Below are 12,871 nucleotides of genomic sequence, written 5' to 3'. Positions count from 1 at the left end.
ATAAGTTGATATGCCTTATGGTTATGTGATGCCATGCATCTACAAAATGTGTCTTGGTTATTACTGCTAACTACTCTGATACAAAGCATGGGAATCTATGAAAGTTCCAATACTGGGGCAAGAAAACAAGTTAGTTACCTGTAACTTTGGATCCCCAGTATTGGTAACTTTCATAGATTCCCATGCGCCCACCCTCCTCCCCTGGGAAAGCTCAGTTTTTTGACAGAGATAGTGGCGGTTTGCACAACGGCTACGAAAATCTGAGGCTCTGAGCTCTCTCTGGAAGGTTCTAGGGGGTGAGGCTGCTCTTATTGGTCCTGACAAAAGTTTGGTCTCTTTTATACAAAGAGGGTGATAGGATACAAAAGAAGATGAGACCTAGGCCTATTTTTTTCTCTTTTGTTTCTATGGTTGTGATACTACCGAGGCTCCCATTCCGACGACGGGGAATGATACAAAGCATGGGAATCTATGAAAGTTACCAATACTGGGGAACCAAAGTTACAGGTAAGTAACTTGTTTTCTTATCCACCAAGCCAGTATACGCCTGCCGTTGGGCGAAAATTGTGGCATGGTGCTCGAAAAAACAAATTGATCCCCTTTCTGCCCTCCTTTCTTGTGTTCTCCTTTTGATCCTTTCTCTTAACCAGCAGGCTCTCTGCTCTGTGCACTCTAAAGGATTATCACAGTTTTTCTGCTGTTGCCCGACCAGCCACCCCTCTTCAAATCCCCTTTTGTAAATAAGTTTACTGGAAGGTCTACAACATTTATTCACACCTTCTCCCTTTATTATGGCCCAGTTGGACCTCCATCTTGTCCTCACTTTTCTTATGTGCGCTCCCTTTGAGCCCCTGCACAATTGTCCACTCAGTCTCCTTACCATCAAGACAGCCTTTCCTGTGGCTAGAACATCTTCCCGGAGGGTCAGTGCACTTCAAGCGTCGTCATCGAAGCCTCTTTATCTGAACATCTACCCAGACAAACTGTTACTTTGTACGAAAGCTTCATTTCTACTGAAAGTGGTCACTTCCTTTCACATAGGCCTATCCATCACTCCCGACTACTTTTTACACTCTGCAACATCCCTCCAAGGAAGAGGAGCGAGTTCACCAACTAAACCCAAGAAGAGCGTTGCCATCTACCCTGACTGTACACAAGAGTTCGGGGTGGGCGGCCAACTCTTCGTGGGGCATCGCGAATCAAAGAAAGGATGGGCCATACAGAAGAGAATCCCCTTGCGATGGATCGTGCTCTGTATCATAATCTGCTACACATTTGCTAAGAAGCAACCCGCTGAGAGTTTGCGTACTCATTCCACCAGAGCTAAAGCTGCAACCACTGCCCTAGGACTTGGAGTGCCGGTCCTGCACATCTGCCAGGCAGCAACGTGGGCTTCCCTGCACAAATTTACCAAGCCCTACTGCATGGACAGTCTGGTCCATGTATGAAATTGGTCCAGAGATTGACCTCCAGGGAGGTATTACTTGGGTATCTATTCTAAGGTAAGGAATATGTGGCTAGAAGTCTCTATCAGATGTGCAAGTTACCTTCACTAACGCCTTGCTTGGTAGCCACTCTATCTGCAGATTCCTTCCCGACCCACCCATCGTCCCCACTCAGTGAACAGATTTCTAGAGACATGGGTGTTCCCCTTTCAGGGCCCTGGTATTCCATACCAGCGGTAAGTGTACTTTGTCTGTGCTTCTGGTGTGGAAAGTAGTGAAAAGTAACGGACTTTAGCGCGCTGGAATGGTGCCTATATAGGCATTGCGTCTCACTGATGAATCCACCTATCGATCCGATCGTACACCTGGGGATAGTTGTAAGGTAAGGAATCTGCGGCTAGATAGTCTCTACTAGGTGACTAGTTTACGCTCGAATCTGGACGCATGTGATAAAAAAGTATAACTTTTCTTACCATGCTTCCATTAATTGAATTGTCTCCACCTTTAGGAAAAAGGTCTTCGATCAAGAAGCAGGAATCCAATTCGTTAAAGCGGAGTGATCCATTTCAGTCTTTCAGTTTAAAAAGCAGTACTCACAAAGGACCAGAAGCAGAACCTTTTTCTGACCCGTTCGCCCCCAGTGCTCCCAATAAGGAGGCTGGTGATGAAGGAAATTTTGCCAACTTCAGTGCCGTAAGTACACCTCACCTTTGGAAAACATAAATACATGGAAAGAGGAGAACAAATACTTTTGTTAACTGGAAAATACTTTGTATTTCATGTAATGTTTGTAAATTAAACATGTGCACTGTATCCGTCCACTTTGGATGATTTTTGCCAGAATGTACTTCTGCATTGTGAACAACTGTTTACTTTGATTCTTGTCAATCTCAAATTTATTCTTGTCCAACTCAAAAGTTTGCACACCAGTTTCGCTATTCCCTGAAGCAGGTATGCATCCCTAGTGTAACATATATTATAATTATACAATTTCAACTGAACCTGGTAATGGGAATCAATTGCTAAACTTCCCCAGCCTTTACACCTCATTGCTCTTCGTAACAAAACGTTGTCAACAGAGCAAAGCCTTTATCAACTGTCAGCACTTTTTAGTGAGAGGACTGTGCCCTCTCACTATAAAGGGCTGTAGAGAGAGGGATGTGCTCCATGTACATGATCAAAGGTACCAAAAGAAAATGTTTTAAAATGTTTTTAATACACATTTTTAGATTGTGTTATGCGTAAAGGCTTTGATTTTACTTATGTATCCATTGTTCTTAAAGTTATCAGAATTTGGCATACAATTTTATTGACTTTAAAAGTATGTTATGCATAGATATATTAGTTTTATTATTTTACAACTCTTTTAAAGTAAATGATACAATTGGCAGCTTATGTCCCTGAGGACACCAGGTTTCATTTACCCATGCCTTGTTCCAATTTACCACTTTGAAAAACCCTGTGTTCTAAATCTTTACTGTTTCAACAACAGCATAGAAAATGTTTTTTTGATGTTGCCCTGGCCTTGAATGATGTACTGCTAATTTCCATCAGCACAAGAGATTAATAATAAATTGATTGTAATATAGAATGCTAAATGAGATTTGTGCCTTTTTTTGCCTTACTAAAAAGCTATTTATTTGCTTTTAAGTGTTTGTGTATGTTCATTTTTAGCTAATAAATCCTATTTTATCACAGAACATTTATTCTGTAACTTCTGACACTACTGTAAACGTAATAATGCAGATTTTAAAAGCAATCTGCCAATTTATGAAAATAACTAACATACTCAATGTGACTAATTACTTTTGATGCTGGAGATCCGATCAGTGGTACTCTTTCGTTTGTTTTTTGTTCAATTTTACGTAAGAGCAAGAAGGAACTAATCTTTAGAGACCATTCTACCTAATTTAGAAACTGATTTAGCCACAGATCCCAATTTGTGCTCAAACTTCTATTTGCGCTTGAATCAGGATTTCAACTAGGGCAGAATTTGCCACACAGGATTTTATGCCCAAAGAAATTTGGCCGATAAAACCCGGTACAGTTCCTGAAAAGGCGAACGGTGCACATATTGAATTTGCACGCCTGAGATTGAAGGAAAACTTTAGCAGTTAAGCACAATAGTCCCTATTCTGTGGTCAAACTTGGAATAGGGTACAAATAATATGCCCTATAAAAAATACCTGATGTTAATGGAATTTGTTAAGGAAGTTTGGTCTGAATAAGAATTAGGGCCTATGTTTGAGGCCACAGATCAGAGACATGAGTGGGAAGTACCAGATATTGACATTGTTTAATTCAAATCTTAACAAGTCCATTCAGAGTTCCTTTTTCCAAGACAATCAAGCCAAAGTAAGTTGATGAATGATGTTAGATTCTTGATAGTGAGGGTATGAAGATTAAAATATTGAAATGGCACACCATGAATCCTAGAAACTGGTATATCCTATATATGTATCTCCCTTTACTGCAACTGCACCACTTAAAAGAGAATGTAATTGTTCAGATAGACCAGGTGCTGCATGGGTTTTTCTTTTGAACTTCTAAGATTTTTCGGAAACTTAAGTAGAACATCTGTCTTTGTTTATTTTGAGTCCTATGATAAAGGCTATCTGAAGCGATTCAAATCTGTTATATGTGGCTGGTCATTTTTCCACATCTAATATGATGGCCATTCAATTTTTGTGCAGAGGTCAGGTGCCAGGTATCCAATAACAAAATGCCACGTCTCTGAGTTAGACGGAGCCTGTGTATGTTAAGTCAGTCCCATGCTTCCAACTCCCCTTCATTGGCTAATGTGGCCTACCTTCCTTTGCTCCCACCTAGCTCCTCCCAGTTAGCATTTCAGGTCTCTACCATCAACCATGCAGGGATAACCGAATAGGAATGGACTGGCTCTTGGACCTATGCATGAAGGGTGAAATATACATTAGTACAGTTTGAACTGCTGAAGACACAAAGGGAGCATATCAAAGAGGATTTGTAAGTAGCATTTATAGAAGTCCAGTTTGGAACAACTTTACATGTAAGAGAAGATGGAAAAGAACAAAAGGTGTCTACTGCTGCTGATAGAGCTAGGCTGAACCCATGGATCTAATACTGCTACATTCTAAGAACAAATAAGGTGCAAAGAAAATGTGATTTTGTTTAATGTTATATGCCCTCTGTCTCATCCCTGTCATCAAAAGCCTTGCATGTTGGAGGTACTCTTTGAATGTATTGTACTGTCACCACTCTGTTTAGAAAATTACAGATAATAAGCCAATTCATAACCAGAAGAAAAGATCTTGGGAACCCATGTTAAAAATGGCCTAACCAAAGATTTTATGACTGAGATGTTGTTGCCTGGAATGCAACAGTATGATATTAGTTGATGCCATATTGATGCAATTTATTTGCTGATTATTGTTTGAGAAATAGTATTTAAAAAGTTATTATATGATTGCATGCAATAGAAATTCTGATAGTGATCTAAAGCTGAAAAAAATGCTTATTTCACCTTTCATATTTATCACTATAAATTTTCAGGCAGGTGGATCATTTTGATTGTAAAGTGATTCATGATGTTTTTTGTAAATACCCAGCTAACATACGGATGAGGCAAAAGACGTCAGCGGAAAACATCCTTATTTCACATCTGCCCTTTAAATAGTTTGCAGATTATGGGATCACCATTTACGTGGTATGTTTTCCTTCTTTGAGTAACGTTAAAACAAACTCAAGTCTCTACTTATGACTCAATCTAACTCCAGCTCTGTGTTCTTCTGGATAACATAGCTATTACTAATACTTGTCCATTGGTAAGAGGTATGGTTGCCATTGAGTGAACACAACGGTATTTGGGAAAAGGGATGTTACATTTAACTCTTTTTAAGCCAAAACCGCTGTAGCTGCCTGCAGTTAGGGTGCCTATGATTTTTGGCTAGCAGAACAGGAAAAGATGGAACTCAACACTTTTCTGGGGTGATGTGCTCTACTCCTCTGTATATCCTTGTACTTTCAGGAATACTCTGTTATTTCAGGTGTGCCTTTGGTTGTTGTTAATGTTTTTATCAAGTGTATAAACATGTACATTATTTTAGTTTGCAATGTTTTTATTCATTTGTAAATGACTACTTTTTGATAGATACTAAATGCATGTAATAAAATATATATCTATTCTTATCCTGCTTCAGTTCTTGTTACTCACCTAACTACTGTTAGTGTTTTGACTAAGAAGTCTTGTTTCAGAATTGATTACAGGGTCTACTCAATGATCTTACTTGATCTATCTTCAGACTTCGGTGTGCTATCTAAGAGGCTTGTTGCCCTTCTAACTACAACCCAGCTTTCAACTATGTCACTGGGCTCTCATGAAAATCCACCAACATGCTGTTCCATGTAGGTGTCTCTCCTGCACCTGGTTTGTGTTCCAGTTTTAACCACTGGATGCATTTGAACAGGTCACTGCCAGAGTGCTACAATATGATGTTATCAAAAGATCAAACTTTTTTGTGTTGAGTTTGCTCAACCACCAAGCTAAAGTAAAAATCTATTCAAGGCTGTTATTTTAAATGCCACTCATGAACCTCCTTTGTTTCCCAGCTTTTATAAAATGAATTTGGAAAATGATTGCCGACTTGCAGACAGGTTGTGCTATTTTCAAAGCAGCAGGTGTCTTATCATATGTTGAACTTTTGTTACCATGTTGGAGATCCTTTCTGGTACTCGTGTTTGTGAATGACATCAGCATATTGACTACTAGAAAACAATGTGTTTCTCTTTTGAATTCATTCCTTAAACTCTGCATTAAAACTGACTTCAAACCTCACTTGGCCATTCTTTGCTCTGCTTAGTCAAGGTTGATTCAGAAGAGAAATTAGTTGAATTTCTTTTTAAATGAAACATATTTTGTGAAAAGACCATTGCAAACACGAACAGTTATACCTCAGCCTAAAGCACTTCTAGAGAGGTTTTAAAATTCTTGACTTGGAATAGGCTTGCTCAGATTTTTTTAATACAAATAACATTATCACTGAACTAACTTTCGTAACTTTTTAATTATGTTTTTAACCAATCATTCATTAACCACTGTGAAACTTTTGAATAGTAAAGACTTCATGGGCTTTAAGTGCATTCAAATATTTAATTAACTCAAGCACTTTGTAGTGGAAAGAACCAATTTCATATGTTTTGCAAAAGCACAGGGATTTATGTAAGACCATTCACCCAAAACCTCACCCTACCAGGTCATTTTTCTCATCGCTGCATGGGCTAATTTATTAACAGAAGGGTGCCTACTGAGGCAAAAACATCTTTGTTTTATTTCGGTCAACTATACTCTTTGGTAATACCCACAAGCAATTCAAGGTATATAGTTGTACTTAATGTAAGCCATACAATCAATCAGAAATGATTTATAATAATCTGTGCTTGAAGGCAACAAGTGCTCATACAGTTTATTAAATTGTAATAAAAATCACCTACTCCTTTCACATTTTTAGGTCTCGCCTGTCGATGCGCATGCGCATCGAGCAAGCGAGACTATGGGGGCTTTTCCACTCTTTATCCAACTTGCAAGGAATCGTGGCGATTCCTTGCAGTGCCCGTGACTTTTAAGCTCAATGCGCATGCGCATTGAGCTTAAAAGCGCGTGCACATGCCCCCAGCCGCCTGCCTTGCCTACTCTCCCGCCCCCTCACTTCTTGATTGCACTCTCCTCCTCCTACTCTCCTCCCCTCGCCGTCTGTTCCCGCACTCCTCCCACACCCCCGCTCCGCCCCCTCCCCTGCCTGCCATGTCGCGTCGATGTAGATCGCTCTGACATCTTCCGGTAAAATTCGCGCTATTGGAATGTAGACAGGAACACCCACTCTCTCATTTCATGTACACACCATGGACTGTGAACGTAAAGCTGTCCTCACACAAATGCTGCACCAGTCAGCAGGTCGAATGCTCCCTCGGGATAAGCTGCGGTTTCTGGATGCTTAATGAGGTGGAAACAAGGAATGTTCCGTGGTTAACTGTCTCTAACGTGCCACCTTCGCTGCATGTCTGTGGGACGTCACGTTTTTCGTCCTAGGCTTTCATCTGACGCCCCAGTAGGTTCTGGGAGTTGTAGTCTTGGTATTGTTCCTATAAATCAACTGGACCTGCTTACTCAACAAGGCGCACTGTTGACAAAGACTGATGAGCCAACTGGTTTAACGAGGATAGCGATGTTGGCCACCCCTCACCCTCACTCACCCTCAACCCCTCACTCACCCTCACTCACCCTCAACCCCTCACTCACCCTCACTCACCCTCACTCACCCTCACCCTCACTCACACTCACTCACCCTCAACCCCTCACCCTCACTCACCCTCAACCCCTCACCCTCAACCCCTCACTCACCCTCACTCTCACTCACCCTCACTCACCCTCAACCCCTCACCCTCACTCACCCTCAACCTCTCACCCTCACTCACCCTCAACCTCTCACCCTCACTCACCCTCAACCCCTCACCCTCACTCACCCTCAACCCCTCACCCTCGACCCCTCCCCCTCGACCCCTCCCCCTCGACCCCTCCCCCTCGACCCCTCCCCCTCAACCCCTCCCCCTCAACCCCTCCCCCTCAACCCCTCCCCCTCACTCACCCTCACTCACCCTCACTCACCCTCACTCACCCTCACTCACCCTCACTCACCCTCACTCACCCTCACTCACCCTCAACCCCTCACCCTCACTCACCCTCAACACTTCACCCTCAACCCCTCACTCACCCTCAACGCCTCACCCTCACCCTCACTCACCCTCAACACCTCACCCTCACCCTCACTCACCCTCACCCTCACTCACCCTCAACACCTCACCCACCCTCAACACCTCACCCTCACTCACCCTCAACACCTCACCCTCACCCTCACTCACCCTCAACCCCTCACCCTCACTCACCCTCAACCCCTCACCCCCTCACCCTCACTCACCCTCAACCCCTCACCCCCTCACCCTCACTCACCCTCACTCACCCTCAACGCCTCACCCTCAACCCCTCACCCTCAACACCTCACCCTCACTCACCCTCACAACACATATTGTGTTACAATAGGTGTCACATTTGCGAAAGATAAAACGATTGGCATTGTAAATAACAAAGCTATTATTTCGCTATTTTAAAAACAAGCACATACATAAAAAATGTGTCCTTTACAATACCAATAGCTCAAACTTTCCTAATACGAGACATATTGCATTGCTGTGCTTCTCTCCCCTGCTGCACTCTCCTGCTCTCTAGAGATGTAGCATAACGACGAGAGCTGCCATATAAGTCACGTAAATACAAAACATGTTGCATTCCAAATGCTATAGGTGTCACATTCGCAAAAGTTATAACTATTGGCGTTGTAAATGACAAAGCTATCAATTTAGCTATTTTAAAAACCAACAAATAAATAAAATATTTGTCATTTACAAAACCAAAAGCTCCAACTTTTCTAATGCGAGACCTATTGCATTTCCAATGCTTGTTTTAATAGCAGTTACCTTTTAATATCTAGGTTAGACTAGGGTAACTCTTTACTCCATGGGATACCCAAGATACAGTTTGTACCTTTAAAGTCAGCCCATTCCCTGCAGCCATGTGTGGGGTCTGGAATTGAGTCTTTTCACCAAACCTCTTCCTCTACACTATTTGGTGACTGCTCTGTGGAGCCAGGAGAAGATCAAATAGGCGTCTTTCAGGAACAAAGCTCGAAGGAGCCAAACTACTTGCCACAAAGGTTTCCTATCTCTAGAGGTCTGGAATGAAGCACTGACTCCCTCCTCCTGCAACATTCACTTTTGAAAAAGCAGATTTTACAGAAAATCCTTTTGAGAAAATGGTTCTCCCTAAGATTCGGACATGCTTTTCATACGGGATGTTTAAGAAATATCTTATTCTAGTGCCATTTCCACAGATCCTTTGTTACTAGTTTACTAGGTTCCTGCCTCTGTGCACCTCACTCTGAATCAGTTCTCTTTTGTGAGCAATATTTATATGTATTTGTCCAAATGCTGCAATATTTCAGATCTCATCTTCTCTCCTGGCCCATAATAATTGTTGATTCTCTTTACCATTGCATTACTCATTTGTAAAGCATTCCATCGCCCGTTTGGTATGACCTGTTCTTTTCAAAAGTTCTAATTAATAAGTGTTTTCAGGGAGGGCGTGTCCAAGATAGCAACCACATAGGACGTGTATTCCGGTCCATGCGGCATCGCCCCTCTACAGCTTTGATATTGCACCCCATCCTCCACTTCTAACGGGCTGGGGACGAGAGCGAAATTCTGCTGCTGCCCGGGCGGCAATCTGGCAAATGTCCTTGACGGCGAGCAGAGACTCTGACCTTGTGGACCTGCGGCACAGCAAGATGGCACCGTGTTCTCCCAGAGGGCCCCGCCGCACACACAGCAGGTTCACGCCGGTTGCTGCGTTCTGCAGCGGACAAGGAGCGGTGCCCGAGCCCCTGCTGAGATGGTGGGACACTGTAGCGTTGCGGCAAGGGCCGCTTCTTACCTCCACGTTGGTGTGCTCCCCTAGCAGCTACCTGGCTGGCGGCAGCAGGATAATCCCCAGCTCTGGAGCTGCCTTGTGTGGGTCCTGAAAGCGTGTGTGCAGAGGAGCGGAGGCAGGCTATGGGCCCAGAGGGCACATACATGGTAGCGGCTTGGAGGTCCTGGAGCTAGTCGGTCTGCGTTGCCAGGCATACGTCTGTACACCCAGAGCCACAAGAGATATGGCCTGCTGGGCATACAGCAAGTACAGGTGAGTGTGCAGCGGGGGTGGGAGAGATGGAGCTACCCCCCCCCCCCCCCTCCAGTACGCACAGCCTCCTGGGGGCGGACTTGTGGAGCACCGCTGGGCTTGCCTGCTAGCTAGAAGCTGAGGGCAGTAAGACCGAGACCCCGAAGAGGAGTGGTGCGCTTGTTAAGGCTTGCGGGGACATTGTGCGGTGGTATGGCTGCAGCGAGGGCACACACTTGTCCACACCACACAAGGATCAGACGGCTGTGTGCTTTCCCTGCAGGGGGCTCCTGCGGTCAAGGTACGCAACTAGGGTGGGCGCCCTGCAAGGATTCTGGGCCCCTTTGCCACGCGAGCACCACATTCATCGGCCCAGCAGTGCGACCCCCAACTTTTGGGCCTGCCCGCTGACTGTGGGGTGTCTAGCCCTGTGGTGTGGGGGACAGTTGATTCACCTGGAAAGGCCCAGTGGCCAGAGGCAGACGCCAAATAGGCCCGCATGGCGAGTGCACGACGCAAGAAGGAACGCTCCGTGAAGGACATGCTGCGGTCCAAGGCCTCACAGGGCCAGGCTGGCCCGGGCATGGTGGCCTTTAAGGGGCAGCAGGATGGAGCGGACACGCCAGCTACGAAGGCCTTTATGATGCTGCTCTTCTCGGCGCTCAGGGAGGACCTTCAAGAACTCCAGGATCGGCGGCGGACCTCCTGTAAGTGCGACGCAATGTCTCGGAGATTAGTGACCGGGTAGCGACGCTGGAGTAGCGTGATTAAGAAAAGGAGATGATGCAGCAGGAATTCTTGCAACTCAAGAAACAACACATCGAGCTCCAGGGGCGGGCAGAGGACCTAGAGAACCGCTCCCACCGCAAAAATATATTCATCCGGGGAGTGAAACAGGGGGCAGTGGAAGGAGACAATGGGGAATTTGTCCAGGCACTCTTCCGTCAAGTGTTGGGCCCGGAGCACACGACCGAGGTGGAGATCAATAGGGTTTATCGAGTGGGTCCACCCCGCCAGGGCGCCTCAGTTGATCCGTCTTTTACAGATAGAAATCGAGGTAGTTAGCTTCAACTTACGGGGTCTTAACAACCCCGCTAAATGGAAGGCGGTCCTTTCCCTGCTCGAGCACTTTGGGGGTGATGTTTGTCTTCTTCAGGAAACCCACTTGCTCCATAGTGACACACACCGCATGCGCCATAGTCACTTTTCTTTGCAGTTTTGGTCCTCAGGGAATAGTAAGCGGGATGGGGTGTCTATCCTGCTCTCCATACGCTTCAGGGGTTCAGTCGTGGGGCCCGTAATGAGATCAAGGGGCGCCTGCAAACGCTGTGCTTCTGTATAGGACCTTCTCCTTTCACTGTAACATCTATTTACTCCCCAAATGACTGACCGGAGAGGTTCCTACTGGATGTCTGCGCTGACATGCTGCACACGCCCGATCCTATGGTGGTGGTGGGAGGCGACCTCAACTTAGTGATGGATAGTGGGCTGGACTGTTCTGGCTCATGGACCGGGGGTGCAGGAGCTCTATCGGTGGGTGATGGCGACTGGCTGTGCGACGTAGGGATTATAGACGCCTGGCGCTCCTTGCACCCTGAGGAGCGGGACATTTCATATTACTCAGTGGCCCATAAGACCTATGCCCGCCTTGATCACTTCCTTGTTACCCCAGCTGCTTGGGCTTGCGTCAGACTTCACCATTGATGCCCGCTCCCTCTCTGATCAAACTCACATTTCTTTGACCATGTTCTTTCCCTCTGCGCAGTCTTCCCCGTCGCACACTGGCGCTTACGAGACTCACTGCTCCAGTCCCTGGCTGTGGTGGATGACATCAGGCGTTGCTTGACCGACTACTTAGCGACTAACGATGTGGGCTCTACGCTGCTATCCTCGGTGTGGGAAGCACTTAAAATGGTTGCGAGAGGGGACCTCATTGCCAAAGCGGCTTACAAGAACAAGATCAGACAGTCCAAGCGCGCTGAACTCAAAGCAACTGTTAGAGAATTGGAAGCTATTCACAAACGTACTGATGCTCCTAGAATCTGGCGGCAATTAAAAAAAGAGCGACTTCAGCTTCGGCGTCTAGATTTCGATCGTTCTGAACATGCTGTGGTCCGACTGAAGCACAAATACTATGTGGGCTCTAATAAAGGAGGCCGTATGCTGGCTTATTGCCTGTGCAGATAGCAAGCGGTGCGGGCTATCAAAGTGATACGGGGCGAGGGCAGACTGGCGATTACGGACGATGCAGGTATACTGGCAGCCTTCCGCTCTTTTTTTTACCAAACTCTCTATACTGCAGACTCTTTCATGCTGTCCGATCCCAATGAGTATCTTCAGGGTGCAGTGGTCACTTCTCTTCTGGATGGCGAGGCTGAGGCCCTGAAGACCCCTATTCTTATTGAGGAGGTGATCTCTGCCATTGCCCAGTTGAAGGTCCTGAAGTCTCCAGGCCCTGTTGGCTTTAGCTCTTTTTAATAAAAAATGTTGTCGCACTTGCCCCGCTACTCACTCGTTTAACTCCTTCGCTGATACAGCGTCCCGTACAGCCTCTGTTACAGGCTTATATTTCGGTCATCCTCAGAAAAGGGGAAAGACCCATAGCTTTGTCGTTCCTACCGTCCCATCTCCCTGCTGAATGTCAACGCAAAGTTGTTCTCTAGCATTCTGGCATACAGGC

The 12,871-nt window shown here is 45.4% G+C and overlaps 1 protein-coding gene across 2 annotated transcripts in view; it reads left to right on the top strand.

Moving 5' to 3' along the window:
* Positions 1-12,871, top strand: part of EPS15 (epidermal growth factor receptor pathway substrate 15) — a 916,228-nt gene that overhangs the window by 861,912 nt on the left and 41,445 nt on the right. For both annotated transcript variants that reach the window (XM_086952422.1, XM_086952423.1), the window contains one exon: positions 1,954-2,138. In XM_086952422.1, coding sequence (XP_086808548.1) covers positions 1,954-2,138 — 185 coding nt within the window. The remainder of the gene's footprint in view (positions 1-1,953; positions 2,139-12,871) is intronic.

The sequence above is a fragment of the Lissotriton vulgaris genome, chromosome 1_1 (assembly GCF_964263255.1).
Source record: "Lissotriton vulgaris chromosome 1_1, aLisVul1.2, whole genome shotgun sequence".
NCBI classification, from domain to species: Eukaryota; Metazoa; Chordata; class Amphibia; order Caudata; family Salamandridae; genus Lissotriton; species Lissotriton vulgaris.
Note: the sequence above shows the minus strand (reverse complement) of the source record. Positions and strands in the feature narration are given on the sequence as shown.